Source organism: Pinus tabuliformis, chromosome 9 (assembly GCF_031772625.1).
Source record: "Pinus tabuliformis cultivar Carrire ecotype Pingquan chromosome 9, CPIR1, whole genome shotgun sequence".
Lineage (NCBI taxonomy): Eukaryota > Viridiplantae > Streptophyta > Pinopsida > Pinales > Pinaceae > Pinus > Pinus tabuliformis.
This window is the reverse complement of record NC_142307.1, coordinates 31,973,572-31,994,178: the sequence shown is the minus strand read 5'-3', so window position 1 is coordinate 31,994,178 and position 20,607 is coordinate 31,973,572. Positions and strand designations below refer to the sequence as shown.

At 37.3% G+C, this 20,607-nt stretch overlaps 1 protein-coding gene across 1 annotated transcript; it reads right to left on the bottom strand.

Moving 5' to 3' along the window:
• Nucleotides 1–2,252: 2,252 nt before the first annotated feature.
• On the bottom strand, nucleotides 2,253–3,479 carry LOC149146956 (F-box/kelch-repeat protein At5g15710-like). The gene has a single exon (XM_089441675.1). The coding sequence runs from the start codon at nucleotides 3,477–3,479 to the stop codon at nucleotides 2,253–2,255; it is 1,227 nt and encodes a 408-aa protein (XP_089297801.1).
• Nucleotides 3,480–20,607: the final 17,128 nt, after the last annotated feature.

Sequence of the window (20,607 nt, the reverse complement as noted above, 5' to 3'; positions counted from 1 at the left end):
AGGGTGGAGTGAGAATACCGCTTTACCGAGTGGGTATTCTCCACGTGATTTGCTGACTTGAAATCCCCGATAGTCGTTGGATCTATCGTGAGTGCATCAACGGTGGTGGAGTGACGTGTTATTTGATTGATCGGGGTGTCTATCAGATCTAACGGAGGAAATTCTATGGTGGAGATTGAGCCTAATAAAGGTAAGCTTTGAAATTCGTGCAAAGGCTGTGGAAAGCGAAATTTGTTTCTTCCCGTGTGTTTGTGTTTATGTTCACCTTTTCCAAAGTTAAGTGCGAGTTTTTGGTTAACTCTGCTTTATTCAAAGTTATGTGTGGGTTTGGTTACCACGCGAGACTTAAGGAACTCAAGTCAAAATTTGGAAAGTTTCCCCTTAGCTCAGAACCTCAACCTTTGCTTTATAGTCTTTGAAGTTTATAGAAACAGGGCTGTAAAAATAGCGGTGAAGACTGCGCTCCCATTTTGCGCACTACTTTGAATCAACCCTCATCTGATAGTACAAGGAACCAACTTCCTTTTCTTTTCTTTTTTGCATTATATAAAAAGTAACTGATAGTGTTAAAAAAATAAAAAATTATTCCTCCATCTAAATAATTAACATATTACACAAACTAATTATGGTATTTAAAATACATTATCTCTCATTAAATTAATTATTTTTAATGATTCATAAAAGCGATTTAAAAATACAAAATTAATTTAATTTTAATAATATAATTTAGTTATATCATATTAATAACATTAATATTAAAAATTTAACATTATCATCACACAAATAGTAAAAATCTTATTAAACTTAATCATTTACATATTCTCTATTCTTCCATTTATATATTATTTAGATAAAGGTAATTTAACTTTAGAAGTCAATTGCAAAGTCACTTACAAAAAAACCATTAATCATGAACAAGTATAATATATGAAAAACTAACCACAAATATGAAAGTGTGAGAAAACTTTTAAATATATTTTTAAAAATTACAAAAACCCTCTTTTAAAATAAATAATTGCATTATGTGTAACAATTTACTATGTTGTGTTTTTAAAGTAAGAAATATATTCCATTATAATGAAGAAGTAATTAAATTTTTTAATTTATTATTATTTTAATATCTATGAGGATTTTATTTTTATTTTTTTTAAAGTTAACATTATAATAAATTATTATAAAAATTTATATATAACAATAAAATATTAAAAATAATGATGATGGTTAACGTCTACTGAGAGCAAATTTTGGTCTATCAGACCTAAAGGAACGAATTACTTATTTTGATTTAAGATTTTATTCTTATGCTCAAAAAGCTTGGAGAGAAGCCTCCTGAGCTCACTATAATTTTGACAACATAAAAGGCTAGGAAGGTCAGTGTTGAAACAAAGATTTTGAAATAGAGATCTATGTGGTTGTACGGGCACTTTAAGAGGAAGTGATTTTCATCTGTTTGTATACTCAAAAGCTAAAAACATGAAAACCTTTACATATATTTTAAATATTTAGAAAACCATTTTTTTAAATAATTACATTATTTATAACCATTTATTATATTGTATTTCTTAAATAATTTAAAAATAAAAGCAAAAAAATATGGGTTGTATTTAGTGCTATTTTTTGGAAGTTTTTTTGGTGAGTTTTCCTTGTTTAATTTCTCTAAAATCCTACAAGAATTTATTGAAACCACAAGTTTGATGGGTAACCCCACAATCCAAATGCCCTAGGGTTTCAAGGTATATACAATTAAAAAACTCGTTTAAATAACACAAATCAAGATTTCATTTCAAAAATCCAAAAAATCACACTAAAAACAACTCCAAAAATATTCTATTCTAATAAAAAAGCAACTACAGTTTTTAATTTATTGTTATTTCCAAGTAAAAAACTCTCACCCAATATATAAAAAATTCAACATTATAATAAATCACTATAAAAACCCAAACATCACACATCACAATATATTTAAAATATAGATTCAACATTATAATAAATCACTATCAAAACCCAAACATAAACATCACAATAAAATATGGACTATATAAAACCCAAACATCACAATAAAATATAAATTATGGTAATAAAGGGTATGAAATCCTGACACCAAAAAGACAGTAGTCCATATTAGGTTCAGCATAAGACAGTAGTCCATATCAGGTTGAGCATATCTCGTCTTAAAAATTCAAGTGCAAACTCACTCCAAAAATAACAGATCAAAGACTAGAGGGCGTGAAATTCGAACGCCAGAGAGACAGTTAGTCATTCATACAAAAGTTCAACATATCTGGTCTCAATTGAAGTGCAAAAACACTTCCAAAGTTACCATCAAAGGGACATTGGGGAAGCCATGTCCATGACATTTTGCTTAAACTATAAGCAATCACTTTATTTCTTACGGTGAAACACACATAATCTCCCACTCCTGTAATCTTATAAGCAATCACTTTATTTCTTACGGTGAAACACACATAATCTCCCACTCCTGTAAACTTAGGCCAAGCTGGAGGAATAATCTTCCAAAGATCTTGCCACATGGATGGCGGCATACTTGTTATCTCCTTCCACGATAAAGAGGAAGATGCAGAAGGGGAATTTAAACCTAATGTCATGCTCACCTTCTCAAGCTCCCAAATAATCACGTTCTGTTTGGTTATAATATTTGAGCATATAATCCCTGCTACAAGAATCCGCGACCCACATGCAATCAGGTAAGGCAATATTTCTGCACCAGGCACATTAGGCAATGACACAAAATAGAAACTCCCATCTCTGATGCTGAAACCCATAACTTGCGTCTGCTGAGCCGTCCCTTTTGTGATGCAATAGAAGAAACCCTCACTGAAAACGATATCATGAGGGTAGACTTCCTTCACATTTCTTGGAAGACGCCCCACAATCTTCCATGATTTTTGGAGGAGATCGTAGATTTCCACTATTGGCTCTTTATTACGTCGACTTGATTTGCGCACCACTATTACTTTATGTGTGTTCTCTTCGCCTTCCACAACGCCAATCGCCATGACTAATCGTATGGACCACATGGTGGGAAGGTAAAAGAACCTTCCTGAAAGAGGATTGCACACAGCAAGGGTTGTCGATTTTGGCTTATTGTCCACCATTGACCTGACCAGGAAGAGGCCTTTGGCCGACCCCTCGCAAGTTATATGATTAATTACAAGCTCTTCCTGTAGGAAGAAAAGGGAGGAGGTGCATTTCTTCCATGTTTGCGTGTAAAAACAGTAAGCCACACAATGATTTCGAGCATTTACAGGGATCAGAACCAGTAATGGGCTCTGATTGGCAGGTGACTCAGCCCATTGAGTAGATATAAATTCACTGGATGAAAATATGGCATTCCATTGACTGCACACTTTGCGAAATGTACAAACGCATTCAAATGGCATCCACGCCAATATCTTCTCTTGTAGTTCCTTTGGCAGGAAAGAACAGCCTAGGCGCCCACTAACTCTCTCCATTTCCATCACTTCTCAATCATGACCTATTTTGAGCCAGCCTTAATATCTTCAACAAAATATAGGTGCGATATTCAGAAATTCATACGACTCTTTATAAGGCACTGTAATAAACTAGAATATCTCGTAACAATAAAAGAAAATCAACGTGAATGTTTTCTCATAGATAAAATCTAATCGTACTGATTTTATTTAATTATAATAGTGCTTCTAACAATGAAAGAAAATCAATGTGAACGTTTTTTCATAAATAAAACCTAAAAGAATTAATGTGAACGTTTTTGCTATGCAGTGAACCAACTGAGTCAAGCGATGGTTCAACCTACCAAGATGTTTTGGAAGGTGAAAAAGCATGTATTGAGATACCTCAGAGGCACATCTCAGTATGGATTATGGTACAGAGGGACAGAGGGAGTGAAGCTACAGGGCTTCACTGATGTAGATTGGGTAGGGAGTCGATTAGATCAGAAGAGCACATCAGGAGGATTTTCAACCTTGGGTCAGCGACAGTTGCTTGGTACAGCAGGAAACAAAGGTCGGTTGCACTCAGCTCGGTAGAGGTAGAATAGACGGCTGCAAGTCAGGCAGCATGTGAGGCTATCTGGATGCGGAAAATCCTAGTTGGTTTGTTTGATCAGAGGATGGATCCAGCTGTGATCTATTGTGATAATCAGAGTTGTATCAAACTCTTTGAGAATCCAGTATTTCATGATAGGTCCAAGCACATTGACATACGGTACCATCAGCTCAGAGACTATGTTGCGAGGAGGATCATGTTGCTGCAGTATATTTCGACAGAGGAGAAAGATGCTGACATTTTGACAAAGGCATTGTCAAAGTGTAAATTCGAGTTCCATAGAGACAGGATCGGGGTGGCAGATAATCCCTTTCTTGTTGAGAGGGAGTGTTGAAACATGGCAACAAGAATATTCCAATTTAATTTGTCCTTGAATTAAACTGTGAATAAAAATCGAATTTAGTCTTAACAGCTACTTGGAAATAATTAATTAATTAATTTTAAATTAATTAGTTGGAGAAATTCAAGTTAGAAGTCTTTTTGAAGTCATGCAAGAGTTATCCCTTAAATTAAGGAGATAATATTGAGTTATATTTAAGTTGTAATTAGTTAACTCAGTTTACTAAGTTAAGTCCAGTTAAATTAGTTGTAAACTGTTTGAGGAACTAATAGTGAGTTAACGGTCAGTTGATGCATGCATGCACTCAACTAGTGCTACTCCAGTTAACTGAAGATTCCCTCATCAGAAACTCATGCATGTCTATTCTAAGAAAGACCCAGTTGAGATTAATGTTCAAGGACAATGTACTATCATTTGCATGTGTTTTCTCATGGAGAAAACTCATGCATGTTGTCAAGGATTTATCCTTGAGGATTGCGCAATTTTGATAGTGTTGGTTTTCCACTTAGTAATAGGCTAAACATCCATAAGGAACAACGCAAGGAAATAGGAGCTTGGAGGGCAGAGAGGAAGGCTGGAGAGAAGCCAAGATTTCCTGTGAGCATCTGTGAGGATTGTACTGAGAGCTGGCTAGCTGTGAGAGTTGTTAGTTCCTGGATCTACTCCTTTAAGTGCTGAACCATATTCCACAAAATCTACCCTTTTACTACTGTTTCAATCCTTGACTGCTGATATTAAGCCCTGAAATCCTCAACCACCGCTGAATTTGTGCAACTGGATCAACAGAATGTGAAGCAGGTTTGCATCCTTCTGTGTCAGAATGTTTTTACTGCCCATCTTTTCAGAAAACCATTACGCTTCTACTCTTTCAATAGCATCTGAAACTTATCAAGCCTTCATTTAGAAGAACCTCTATTAAAGAAGTGACCACATGTCTGAAGACAAGTTATCACCATCCGAATGCGAGAACAGTCCTCTAGTGGATCTAGTGTGTCAAGCTCTGTAGTATCATGTCTAAAGCAAAGAACCAAATAAAGAGTATAAAAAAATCACAGATGAAGCAACAAGATGATAACTGTATAGCTCTCCTAGAAGGTGCATGTGTGTTATACATCGTTGCTGCATTCCATTGTCATTTAGCTCGAGACCTAGCTTGATTTCTCCAAAACCTCATTAACAACAACAACAACAATGCTTCTTGGTGATGACTTAAGCTTGCCATAAGAGATGCAATAAGGTGTACTTTGACTATACTTTCCCTTGTGAACCTTCATAAAACACTTCAAGACATATGGTTTGTATTCACTCCGGGGTAGCTTGTGAATTTGAAGGAAAACATGCTCTATAGTTTGAAAAAGAAGTTTCCGCACATATTGATGCAAAGGAGGCCGAACTTTAGAAACCCTGGCAGATTTTTCAGGAGGCTTACAAAGCTAATAATCATTCTCAATGAATGTACTGTGTGGAGCTTCAAGATTTTTCACGTTTTTCAATCGCATCATTATTTCTAACAATGTTTGCCATGCGTATGGTTGTTTTAGGTGAACGATACAAGAAAAGCCCACATGTTTCGAGAAAATTGCATGCAACATCAATATTGTGATGAGTGAAGTCATCCAAGCAGGACTTCATTTCAACGATAATGACTAGCTGGACCACCAGTGTTATATGCTTCCCAAAATGTATTATACAGGCCATGGGATTTTTTTTTTATTTTTTTACACCTTTCCTCAAATTTTCAAATGCTAGCTGCCTTGTTTCAACCTGTCCTTCAATATTCACAGTGAGAAACGATGCAACAAATTCTATAGTCTCAAATCTAGCCTATTCAATTGGAATATTTGCATCAAGGGCACCTCTTGATTTGTTGGGGATGTCGTGGCTAAATTTTGCATGGTTCATTTCGGGAATGATAATAATAGTTTTGACAACATGTGTATTGAAATTCCCCATTTCAGGTTCTATTCTATATATTTCACCTGCAAGCTTTGCCATGGTAGCCACTTTGAGTTGGCCATCAAACCCGTTAGCAAGGCTCAACACTGGTTTTGGATACTGAGCCAAATTGTCAGAGTTAGTGTCAAAGAAAGAACCCATCTCAATGAAACCCTCTACTCGCTTCTTTGCAATACTTCTAGCACACCACGCACCAATACTGTGACCTGCAATGAAACTTTCACTGATAGACAGTTCTCCAAGTATAAATCCCTGTTCTTTCACCCTTGTGATCATCCCATCTATGATGGGCTTCAATCATTGATGAACTTAAACTACTTTCACTAGGATCAAGAATTGCTGCCCACATACGGAAGGCAGAAATCTTTTATACAAGTTTGATCAGAGGAAAATATGCTTGAGGTGATGTAAATGCTCCAAGAGAAAAAAAAGTAAGAGTACATTTATCCTATTATTCAAAGTATAAATTAAGGAAATATTTGCCATATCCTTCCTATTTTCTAGAGGTTCCAATGTTTCAACAACATCACTCATGAGAGGCCTTGCCTTACGATTTTGGTTAAGGCAGTGACAGGCCAAGCTACAAGCTTTCTGGGCACTTTTCATGGAATATTGTTTTTACAGCCTAAGATCAATAATTTGCAGCAACCTTCACTTATCATTAAAAGTGGACGAGCCCAATCTACCAGGTCGTGTTCTCTGTTTGGTCTAGTCTTATCCACAGATCGTCTTCCAGTAAACAGCTCAAGGAGCACTACACCAAAGTTGTAGACATCACTTCTAGCCATCAAATGCCTAGTCATAACATATTCATATTTAAAATATAGATTCAACATTATAATAAATCACTATAAAAACCCAAAAATATACCTCACAATAAAATATGGATTCAACATTATAATAAATCACTATAAAAGCCCAACCATCACAATAAAATATGGATTATATAAAACCCAAACATCACAATAAAATATAAATTATGGTAATAAAGGGTGTGAAATCCTGACACCAAAAAGACAGTAGTCCATATGAGGTTCAGCATATCTCGTCTCAAAACTTCAAGTGCAAACTCACTCCAAAATTAACAGATCAAAGACCAGAGGGCGTGAAATTCAAATGCCAGAGAGACAGTTAGTCATTCATACAAAAGTTCAACATATCTGGTCTCAATTGAAGTGCATAAACACTTCCAAAGTTACCATCAAAGGGACATTGGGGAAGCCATGTCCACGACATTTTGCTTAAACTATAATAAGCAATCACTTTATTTCTTACGGTGAAACACACATAATCTCCCACTCCTGTAATCTTAGGCCAAGCTGGAGGAATAATCTTCCAAAGATCTTGCCACATGGATGGCGGCATACTTGTTATCTCCTTCCACGATAAACAGGAAGATGCAGAAGGGGAATTTAAATCTAATGTCACGCTCACCTTCTCAAGCTCCCAAATAATCACGTTCTGTTCGGTTATAATATTTGAGCATATAATCCCTGCTACAAGAATCCGCGACCCACATGCAATCAAGTAAGGCAATATTTCTGCACCAGGCACATTAGGCAATGACACAAAATAGAAACTCCCATCTCTGATGCTGAAACCCATAACTTGCGTCTGCTGAGCCGTCCCTTTTGTGATGCAATAGAAGAAACCCTCACTGAAAACTATATCATGATGGTAGACTTCCTTCACATTTCTTGGAAGACGCCCCACAATCTTCCATGATTTTTGGAGGAGATCGTAGATTTCCACTATTGGCTCTTTATTACGTCGACTTGATTTGCGCACCACTATTACTTTATGTGTGTTCTCTTCGCCTTCCACAATGCCAATTGCCATGACTAATCGTATGGACCACATGGTGGGAAGGTAAAAGAACCTTCCTGTAAGAGGATTGCACACAGCAAGGGTTGTCGATATTGGCTTACTGTCCACCATTGACTTGACCAGGAAGAGGCCTTTGGCCGACCCCTCGCAAGTTATATGATTAATTACAGGCTCAGGCTCTGGAGTAGTCTACGGAGGCTGTAGAATGGCCCCTTTTCCGGCACCGGCCGGAAAATCGTCCGGCTCCGGCGATCGGGACTACTCCCATCCTCCACCACCATCTCCCCGCTCCGCCACCCTCTTTCTCCGCCACCCTCCCCTGACAGCCCTGACATTCCCTGCATTCTTCCCTGCATTCGCTGACAAAAAAATCAGAATGCAGTTAAACCGCCTGACATCCCTGACCCATCAGCGATGAGCTGGAATTCATGGCGCGCGGGTGACCATTTCGAACCGGCGCGATTACGCTCTGCAGCTCACGCGGGTGACCATTTCGAACCGGCGGGGTGACCATTTCGAACCGGCGCGATTACGCTCTGCAGCTCACTTCCCGCTCTGAATTGCGATTCCGCTGTGCTGAGGTACCGCTCTGCAGCTCGCAGGTACCCTTCCCTTTCCCTTTCCCTGTACAATTGGGTTCCCATTTATATTTTATGAATGTGGGATGTTTTACATCGAGCGTAGGCCCATGCGTATACATGGAAATCATTTATGTGTTTACGACAGGAGTGCCCATGGCTTGCACACATTCAACGATTTTGATCAATTAGTTACATCGAATAGTAACGAAAGAACAAGGTTTGTAAAAATGACTACCCTAACCCTTCGAACTCAGTCGCATATGTGCCCATGGCTTGCACACATTCAACGATTTTGATCAATTAGTTACATCGAATAGTAACGAAAGAACCAGGTTTGTAAAAATGACTACCCTAACCCTTCGAACTCAGTCGCATATGTTTTCATTTGGTTCCTTCTAGACAGATCATTGTCTTACCTACTCTCCACGGTGCTATGAATTCTCTGTCATTTCACTCTCACTAGACACGATTATGAGAACTTACATGTTCGTCCCCTGAATCTATCTGGAGACTAGGGTTCAAAGGTATTACTCCTACCAGGAATTTTTTTACACAAATTAGGCTATTCCCCATATTGTTCATGCGTAACGAATTGTTTTCCCGCAGTTCGATCTGCAGCCCAACTACCACTCATTTTAATTTCGTTCTCATTCTCTTTGTTCAACTGCCCATTGGACCTGTAATGGGCTAGTGATTCCTTAAATCGTTTTATATTGGTTTCAAATTTCTTAACAATGAACAAACAACATGCTCTGCTGCGAGTGAGGAACAATCTTCTTACCCATACATGAACTCGGTGTGTAGTCCATTAATACGTTGCAGAAAATTATGACCAATTATGACCATACCTTTTTCCTAGTCTTGGGGCCAGTATGACCAACAAATTCTCCAACTAGATCTGTTCTTTGAACTTCAGTTACCTTGTCTGAAGGTAAAACACCAACAATATGCAAAAGTTTTCCAAGAATTCGGGCCACCATTGTTTTCCCTGCAAATATGTAACTAAACTTAGCTCAAATTCATAAACAGAAATAGAAAACAAATCTTCCAACCATTATTTTTTATAAGGAAACAGTCTATTACAGATCACCATGAAATGATCATTCTACGTGGTGATTTTCAATGGGGCTCAAAAGGAGATGATTAGATGACAGAAGATGAGTTTACGTGATTTACATCTCTCCTTTCTGATACCTTTAAATTATTTTTCATGTTGGCTGAGGCAATATTACGATGAATGTAGAGCACATTTTATTAAAACAGACAAGAGATGAAAAAACAAATTCAGGAAAATATATATTGTATAATAAATATGAAGAAAATATGATCAATGCAACGCTAATAAAAACTAAAGAAGAAATTCATAGTGATTTGACAAAATCCACAATCCTCACAAGGACAAGTCTACAACAAAATTGTGGTATTTTTCGTATTAATATACCTTTGTAGTCTGAGCATTTGAACCCTGTATTTTAGTTTCCTTTGATTAAGTTTCGAGTTATGTCAAATGAATTGTCCATTTACCAAATGAGTAATACAATCTTTCAAGTTTCAATATCTTATATGTTTTAACAGTAAGCTCGAAACAAGGAAGAAAGGATATTATTTTTATCTGAAAACGAATATCTGAATATAACCACCGAGCCTTTCTGAAGACATGGAGTTTTGGTCCCTAAATCTCAACCAAATGCCAGCAAAATTAGTCCTTGAATTTCAACAGAATCTTTGGCCAGGCTCAATATTTTTATACTGTGATTCTAACTTCAGTCATCTTAAGTTTTCTAACTGAAGTGTTGTAACCGATTCAACAGAGAAAACCAGAAGAGGGAAAGAAGCAGGGGGGACAATGAAAAGGAAATGAGATCACCTTGGAGACGTTGGGCACCACAGAACGAAGCTTTAACAGGCGATCATTGACCTTCTTCCTCCGCCTCCTCTCTGCCATAAGATTCTTAGCAGGCAACCCATTCTTCCTTCCTCTACCAACACTTGCAGCATTAGCATACCCATTATTGTTATTATTATTAGCAGCACAAGGAGCATCAGCCTCCCTTTACCTGGCAGTGATAACTATATGGAAATATACAAAATTATTATGGCGCATCAGCCTCCCTTTGTCTCATGATCAAACCTGATCAAACTTGCCAACACTGAGAAAATTTGACATATGACCACGTTTATCATTTTGATAGATAAGACTAGTATTATTTTGTCTTTTTATAACTGGAGTCATATGTGGTGTCTTCCCTGAAATTTTCTAGAGCCTCTTACTCTTTGCCTTTGTCAAGTCATTCCAAAGTCCAAGTCATGTAACTAAGGCATTGAAAAGCCTTGTGATATTTGCCGACAAGAATGAAAAAAGATAATGCTGCTCTTTGTTCAGAGTCGGCCAGATTGAGCAATTATAATTATGCTGCTCATCAACAGGGGAAAATTGTAGTGGGACAAAATCTTACACTCCTAATTCAAGAAGAACAAATTGTGGAAAAATGCATGGAAAAACTTTATAAATTAAATCACAGATCAAAGACTGGAGGGCGTGAAATTCAAACGCCAGAGAGACAGTTAGTCATTCATACAAAAGTTCAACATATCTGGTCTCAATTGAAGTGCAGAAACACTTCCAAAGTTACCATCAAAGGGACATTGGGGAAGCCATGTCCACGACATTTTGCTTAAACTATAATAAGCAATCACTTTATTTCTTACGGTGAAACACACATAATCTCCCACTCCTGTAATCTTAGGCCAAGCTGGAGGAATAATCTTCCAAAGATCTTGCCACATGGATGGCGGCATACTTGTTATCTCCTTCCACGATAAACAGGAAGATGCAGAAGGGGAATTTAAACGTAATGTCACGCTCACCTTCTCAAGCTCCCAAATAATCACGTTCTGTTTGGTTATAATATTTGAGCATATAATCCCTGCTACAAGAATCCGCGACCCACATGCAATTAGGTAAGGCAATATTTCTGCACCAGGCACATTAGGCAATGACACAAAATAGAAACTCCCATCTCTGATGCTGAAACCCATAACTTGCGTCTGCTGAACCGTCCCTTTTGTGATGCAATAGAAGAAACCCTCACTGAAAACTGTATCATGATGGTAGACTTCCTTCACATTTCTTGGAAGACGCCCCACAATCTTCCATGATTTTTGGAGGAGATCGTAGATTTCCACTATTGGCTCTTTATTACGTCGACTTGATTTGCGCACCACTATTACTTTATGTGTGTTCTCTTCGCCTTCCACAATGCCAATTGCCATGACTAATCGTATGGACCACATGGTGGGAAGGTAAAAGAACCTTCCTGTAAGAGGATTGCACACAGCAAGGGTTGTCGATATTGGCTTACTGTCCACCATTGACTTGACCAGGAAGAGGCCTTTGGCCGACCCCTCGCAAGTTATATGATTAATTACAGGCTCAGGCTCTTCCTGTAGGAAGAAAAGGGAGGGGGTGCATTTCTTCCATGTTTGCGTGTAAAAACAGTAAGCCACACAATGATTTCGAGCCTTTACAGGGATCAGAACCAGTAATGGGCTCTGATTGGCAGGCGACTCAGCCCATTGAGTAGATACAAATTCACTGGATGAAAATATGGCATTCCATTGACTGCACACTCTGCGACATGTACAGATGCATTCAAATGGCATCCACGCCAATGGATGAAAATATGGCATTCCATTGACTGCACACTCTGCGACATGTACAGATGCATTCAAATGGCATCCACGCCAATATCTTCTCTTGTAGTTCCTTTGGCAGGAAAGAACAGCCTAGGCTCCCACTAACTCTCTCCATTTCCATCACTTCTCAATCATGACCTATTTTGAGCAAGCCTTAATATCTTCAAAAAAAAGATAGGTGCGATATTTAGAAATTCATACGACCAGTATATAAGGCACTGTAATAAACTAGAATATCTTGTAACAATAAAAGAAAATCAACGTGAATGTTTTCTCATAGATAAAACCTAATCGTACTGACTTTATTTAATTAAAATAGTGCTTCTAACAATGAAAGAAAATCAATGTGAACGTTTTTTCATAAATAAAACCTAACAGAATTTGGTTTTTTTACGAAGTCTTGCTTTTATTAGTTTTCTAATAAAATAATTTTATTAAATAAAATACTTTTATTTAATAAAATGATGATTTATAATTTTATTTAATTATAAGAGTCAATGTAAGAGATGTATATTGTATATTTGTTTAATGGGATTATTTTTTTAAAAGGAAATCTGGTTATGTGATTGGGTATGAGAGGGTTAAATTTATTTATTTATGGTTTAATATATTTTTAGGGTTTTTAAAGATTTGGTTTAACTTATAAATAAAATGGTATTTTTATTAGAATATGGTGATACAATCTCAAGCAAGATTGCGATTTTTTGTTGTTTAAATTACATGTTTGAATGCATAAATGGATCCAACACGCTAAAAAAAACTTATTTGGTCTATAGATTAGACTACAATTTTTTAAAATAATTTTTTGGTAAAATAATTTTATTTAATTATAAATAATAAATGTAAGTTGACATGATCAAAATTATTATATTATTTAAATTTTATTTATCCATATATTATTTTATTTCATTGCAAAATATAATTTTAATTTAGATATCATTTTTCGGATTCAACTATGACCATTTCCATGAGAAGTAGTTATTGAGACTACCTCTCATGAAAATTATCATAGATGAATGACTTACTTAAAGCACTTGAATCCAAAAAAAGGATATCTAATATGCACTCTCAAAACCACTCAATACATAATTTTAATTTTTTAAATATTATCTTTTAGTAAAATATTTTATTTTAATTATAAATAATAAATGCGATATCAAAATTTATTTAAATAATTAAAAAACAAAAAAGGAGAATTGATATAATATATGTTGATTTGTAAGATAAATTGTTTTATTACTATTATGAACATTTAAAATTATTAATGAGCATTGTCTTAAGTGAGAATTTTTGGAAGCCAATGGGTTTTTCTGGTTTAATTTCTCTAAAATTCGGCATGAATTTATTGAAATCACAAGCTTAATGGGTAACCCTTAGCACAATCAAAGTGCCCTAGGGTTTTTCACGGTGTCAAATCCAATGGGTTTTTCTGGTTTAATTTCTTTAAAATTCGGCAGGAATTTATTGAAATCACAAGCTTAATGGGTAACCCTTATCACAATCAAAGTGCCCTAGGGTTTTTCAGGGTGCTAAATCCATATATACAATAGAAAAAACCAGTTTATATAACACAAATCAAGATTTCACCTCAAAATTTTCAGCCATTTTCTGTCACCCACAAATTTTCGGTTTTAATAATAAATAATAAATATAAGTTATTTATTTTGACAATTCAAAATTATTAATGTATTATTGTTTTTTCCTCCAAATTCATGTATCGTTTTAATTGACATTATGTCACCGCTTTTTTAAATAGAAGTTCATTAGTAAGTTAAGTTTTGGCTTATATAAGTGCCTATTTTCCCTATTACATTTTGCTTATATATTCTAACATATTGTTGTGGTAACAAATTATATTATCTATTCATTTCTAGTTAGGAAGAGATTCAAAACACGTGTGGGAAAGCATTCAAAATCATTTTGTTTGGTGGAAGGTTTTTATGGAGTTTGAAACATAGTTGAAGGTGTTTCTTCCTTTTATTTTTGGTTAATTAATTATTTATTTATTTATTTTTGTGGATGAATGGTGCATCTATCGTTGGAGTCTGTGTTTTTAGCAAACTTCTTTTTGACAATATCTCGCAGAGATTGAAGAGCTAGTTCAATGTGGGCACAATATTGATTAATGTTGTGGAAGCAGTCATTGAGGTTGGTGCATTGGTGATATAGGAACCCAGTTCTAAGGAGCACTGATCCTTTCACTGGTTTTGCAAAGCTTTGACCTGTTCCAATTCTTCTGTAATGGAATTTCAGTGAGGGTAGCAATGGTTCAGATCCATGGATTAAGGATCAGGGGAACTGGAGGTACTACTATTAGAAACAAATGCAAATGGCACAAAGTGTTGAGAGAGTGTGAAGAGAGAAGGAAAACTACGTATAAAAATAAAGGATTCCCACAACAAGGAGAAAGGGTGAGATAGGGGCGGGGAAGTGAAGCATGATGTGGATGCTTAGAAAGAGGTAGCGTAATAGTGGAAGGAGGGGAGCAGAGAGGGAAATTTAAGGATGAAGGAGAACAAAGAACAAGCATCTGAACCCTAAGGAAGATCACACTTGGATTTGTGGTTAGAGAAAGAGACGAGGGATACGAATTCAAGGAGGGGATCCTATCCACTTAGGAGTTGGAGCATTGAATAGAAGAGATATATTGGAGATTCCAAATGAGACAATCCACAGATGGGAAGGGATAATTTTTGGAATTAGTAGAGGTCCTTTTATGCATGTAAATTAAAATGACATTAGGTAATAAACTTTATGGAGATCTCCTCATTGATCCTAACCTCTCCTTGGGGTCTGCAACAAGATTTGTTTGCTAAGTGTTGATGCCTCGAAAATCGCTGCAACAACATCGGGGATAACCACCCAGTCCGGACCTTAGTACAACTCCTTTTCCATTTGGAATAGTGGCTCCGACTGGGGATAATGGGACCAGTTTCCCAAAAGTAGATAAACGGGATGAGTGAATGATTTATAAACTAAGCTAGCAATGAGCGAATAACTAAAACTATTAACAAGAATACAGAAACTATGACCTATCCCGGGAACTTATTGAACTTTAAAGTGCAGCGCTTGATGATCTGTGTCTATAAACAGGCATATAGATGACTCCATTTAACAGACATGGACATCATTTCATTCATGATTACTATGCTTAAATAGTTAAGCAAAGTGATTGAAGCGATATTACCACACTTATCATTTATATCATTGACATATACATGATTAAAAGAAAGGCATATCATAAAACATCCAGTAGTGGAAGAAATATAGATCTGTTGTTACAGCGCATGCATATAATCAATAATAGCAAAGATAATCACATAACAATTCATATGAAAGGAATGAATTCAGACATAGATAGAAATACCATATGAGCTGCTTGACACTCCCAATATCAATCGCTACTTGTAATTCTTCCTTCAACGCAGAAACATTCTCAACAAAGACAATAGTGCACAATTGCATAAAAAGCTTCCTTGTCGAATTAAGAACAACTGGTCCAGTTTCATAAAAGAATATTGACTGAAGCACAATAGTGCAAACTTCAGTCTTTAAGTCTGGTACAAAACTTTACGACCCTTTCCAAAACAATGAAAGGGTCTATAAATACTTAACTAATCTATCTATCTATAAAACAGAAATCCTATTTAATTGGTATCAATCGATCTTGATATGATTTTCTTCAATGATCTGGCAGTCAGCGACATGATTCATCAAGTAGGCTGCTTGCCTTTATATCTGAGCTGACTTATCGCAAGCATTGGCTCTACTTCAGGTGGTTTGTTGAGGCACGAGCTGAGCTGGGCGGCATAGGTGGCATCCTCAATATCGGGAATAATATACCCGATTGCATTTGTTAGGCACTTAAGGGCGGCTCTCTGTGTATGGCTTGACCAGGAAGAACCAATACGTGTCCCAGGTTAAACTGTTAATCCCAGCGATTAATCTCCCCTTCTCTTCTAAATCTGGATAACATGATTGCTCCAATGTTTTCATAGTTGTCAACTTTCCTGGTGTACATTGGGAAATCATATTTGATAAGTAGAGAGTGTTATTAACTAGTTCAACTAAATTGCTAGAAGTTGATTTACATCTTGAAGCCGCCCTCTCTGCTTTCATTAACTGGGACTGCCATTCTGTGAAGAGTATATCTTTATGTGGTTCCAGGATCCTGGGAAAATTTGCCGCTTGTCCTTGATCAGAATCCTGCCAATCAAGAAATGCAGCTATGATTTCTTCGGCTTGATCCAATTCAGTTCTGGCCTTCTCTACTTGCTTATTTATGGATGCCGTTAATTCACACAGTGGCTCTGCCTGGGCGATTTGTTGACACAGAAGCTTAATTTGGGATATTAATGCAGTGTTTATTTGCAATGCTTCTGCTCTAAATTCAGCCACTTGTGGAACGGCCTTTATTTTTTCGAGCTGTGATGACAATTGAGCAATTTGCTCATCTTTTGTTTTCATCATTTGCTCATTTGCTGCCTTTAATTGTCCAATGAATCTGATAATTCCTTCTGTTTCTGGATCGCGCTTTGGTCGATCCTTTGCTTTTCTGCCTGCAATTGTTGAGTTAGTTGACCATTTAATTGTTGTTGCATCAACAATTGCTGCTCTGCCTGCTCTGCCTTCTGCTTTGTCTCAGCTAACTCTGCCTGTAATGAGAAAATCTCTTGATCCTTGGTTTTCAGTAGAAGACTTACCTCCGATGCCTTATCAATTGTCACTGCCGAATAGGCTCCCTCATACTGCGACAGTTTTGTCAGGTCATCGGAGGGGTCAAATTCCTCCTTCCAAACCACATTGCCCGTAACAGTTTTCTCTGGGAAAAGGGAAGGTTGATCAGTCCTTCTTCTTTTCCTTTGTCGTTTAACCACTGCTTTATGCCTTGGGCTGTAGAAGACATCCAAGGGAGGAATATCTTCTACCTACAAAATGATTTGGTCGGAGGGGTCTTTTGGTATTATCTCAACCTCTTTGGAAATGGGTGGGCCACTGGTTCCACTCTGAACCTGTGATGAAGTGATGTCTTGTGTATCCGTTGTCTTGGAAGTGTCTGTGTCCTTTGAACATTCCAACCCACTGATGATAGAATCAAATTGCTTCCATTCCTGGAGCAATTTAGGGTCAATATGAGTATCTATATTGACATAAATGGTGGTTTGTTTTTGCTTTTAAGCTTGGGACTCCTTCCGCACCTTTTCCAGCTCTCTCTTCTGCTTTTCCTCTTGCTCTTTCTTTTGCCTTTCCTCCTGCTCTTTCTTTTGCTGTTCCTCTTTCTCTCTTCTCTGTTTTTCTTCCTGCGCTCTCTTCTGGCTCTCTTCTTTTTCTTTTCTCTGCTTTTCTTCCTGTTCTCTCTTCTGCTTTTCCTCCTGTGTTATAACCGGAGGTTCCTTTGACTATTGTCAATCAGGCTCGCTTGATGATGTCGCTGGGGTTGTCGCTAGTAAATCTAGAGGCAGAGTTTGCAACCTCTGCTCTCTAACTTGATTAAATTCAGTCAGCCCTTCATCATTATATTTCACTTTGGCGAATGCTTTAACCTGATTTATTGTCTCAGCTGAAGAGAACAGGTCATCAAACATATCTTCTTTATGATCAAATTTTGTCAATTTGGCCTGTTCTAGTGCATTATAGGCAAATTTGTTTGGATCAAACTGCCTATTTGGGAGAGTCGCCAAAGTCAATGATTTAATCTTCGTGGCTTCCTTTTCTGCATGTTTGAGATCAGCAGAGTATAGACACCACATCTCAAGGGAAAAGAGGGCCAGCCCTGCTTCTTATTTTTCTTGAGAGTCTGTGTAACACTCTCAGCCATAATCTGGTAAGAGATTTCTCTTGCCAACAGTTTATCCGGTATGTATAAAGGGAGGACATGAGGTTCGTCTTGACTACCAAAAATCCTTATATAAGTGAAGTTTTCCTCCCCGAACCATCTTCCTATTGAGGTTAAGTCAATTCCGGCTTGATAAGAAATCTTGGGAGCAGGTTTATAAAAAATAGAATAATGAACAGGTAACATAAAACCATTGCAGAGTTGATACAAATGGTGTTTATAAGAGTACTTCCATAATTTCTAATGGTATATGTGAATAGGCACGGGGTCTTGTGGTTTCCACCTCCAGCCGAGCACAGGAAATTCAGAATTAAAACACAAGGTATCTAAGATAAAGGCACTGTAATAGAATGGGGGAATTATCCTTTCAGAAACGCAGGTCTTACTCCTAAATTCAAGAAGAGCTGAGGCTAGTTTATTTGAGAGAATAGTGGCCCAATCCATAATTACACTGTTGCATGCTGCTTCCATTAGGGGAACCATTTCTATGGTAAAATTAGCAGAGTCATGCAATCCCCACAATCTACACATCATTATTCCAGCATAGCAATAAGGAGAAGCCAGGGAATCAACTGAGTACTTACCAGAAGACTCATGTTTGTGCTTTGCCGGATTTTGTCTCCAATCCCAGATGGGTTCGGATTCAACTTCATTTTCGTTTGCGAATTTCTCCAGGAACGCCTTATTGTATATCTTCTCTGGCTCAGGCAAATGATACATTTGCCTTAGATCATCCGCCCTGAATGACCCGAAAATTCTCCCGTCTCTAGTGCTGAAGGTTCTATCCAGGACTGGGATTTCCTCAATTGTCCACCGCACTACATCAGTATATGGGAGAATTTGTTCTCTCGCTGCTATCCGGTGAAGGAAGGAGTCAGCTAAGTCCTTGAGAGTACCCTCAGATTTCCGAGTAGAATCTGCAGTAGCTTCTACTATTGTCACTACTGGTTCTTCGGCTTCAATCAGGTTGTAGGTACCTTGCCAAGTAGTTCTGACGAGACCCGAACATGTAGTATCAGATATCAATCCCTTCTTTTTGTCAGTGGCAGCTTGTCCTGCAGCTGGTGCAGCGGAAGTGCCTGTGGTCTTCTTGGACTTCTTCCCCATTTTGCTTGAGCTTTCTCCTTGAGATGAATTCTGCACAGAGGCGAAAATAAACGTAACACGGAGAATTGCAATGAAATCTTCAAAGTAATGAGCTATGGTGACTGATGCATAATAAGGAATTAGCTTTTAAAATGGGCGCAGATACAATCCATGGGAGGAGTTTAGGACTTACGATCACATTAAATGGCCGTTTAAAACCTGCCAATCTTAAATGCCCATTATATCATTATTCGACCGAATGGCCCGCTTAAGCGTGCTATGGATATTTTGGCGGTTGGGCGCAGGTGCATCATTTCTTAACAGATTAAGCTTTAAATATGATTCGATCATAATATCCCTCCATTTAATGGCTTTTTGAAAACTGCGCTTTATCGCAATCGGCCATCGGGGAGAGCTTTAACTTCTTGTATTGACACCATTTAAAACCCCCGATTGCCGATAGCCGATATCGCATCGCGTCGGGAGAATATGGATTATATGTGACATGGACAACATATCGTCGATTTGCCGATTGCGATATCGCATCGCATCGGGCCGCCTCACCTGGGCGCCTCATTAATGTGCATAGGATATTGCCGATTGCCGATTGCGATATCGCATCGCATCGGGGTGAAAGGCTTGGGGTGCTTTAAGACTGCGTATAGAGTACCGCCGATAGCCGATAGCGATATCGCATCGGCGGAAACCAATATGTCACTTATTTGTGTTCTCTATGTCATTGCGAAATGTGATCTTGCGATCACTTTATCGCAATGATAAAAGATTGTTTTATTTGATCAAAATGGATTTTTCAAAAGGTTTTTATATAATGTTTTCATTTGGTTATCGGACCTTTTTGAACAATACAATATTGATACCAATTAACTTCTAAAGGGACCCATTTCATATAAAAATGATATGAAATGGGGGGGTTGTTGTAGAGCACAAAAATTGGCGATTCGCTGGAAGAACCAGTTATCTCTGAAAAGCATAGAAATACTTAAACTTTTTCAAAATAGAGTTCTAATCAAAGGGGAAAATTCTAATATAACTAGGTATATATGTATTCCAAATAAAATGAATCTATTTTTGCTAATTTTCTCTCTTTTTTAAGAAAATAGATACATTCTAAGTTTTAAATAGGCCTCTATTGGTTTATAATGATAAAACATAAAACCTTTCCAAATCAGCTTTTATAGTGAACTCTTCTGTCATAGGTAGAGCCTCTGCTGCCAGCA

Excerpts from the sequence above, each read along its gene's own strand:
- LOC149146956 (XM_089441675.1), bottom strand. The coding sequence starts at position 3,479 with ATGGAAATGGAGAGAGTTAGTGGGCGCCTAGGCTGTTCTTTCCTGCCA.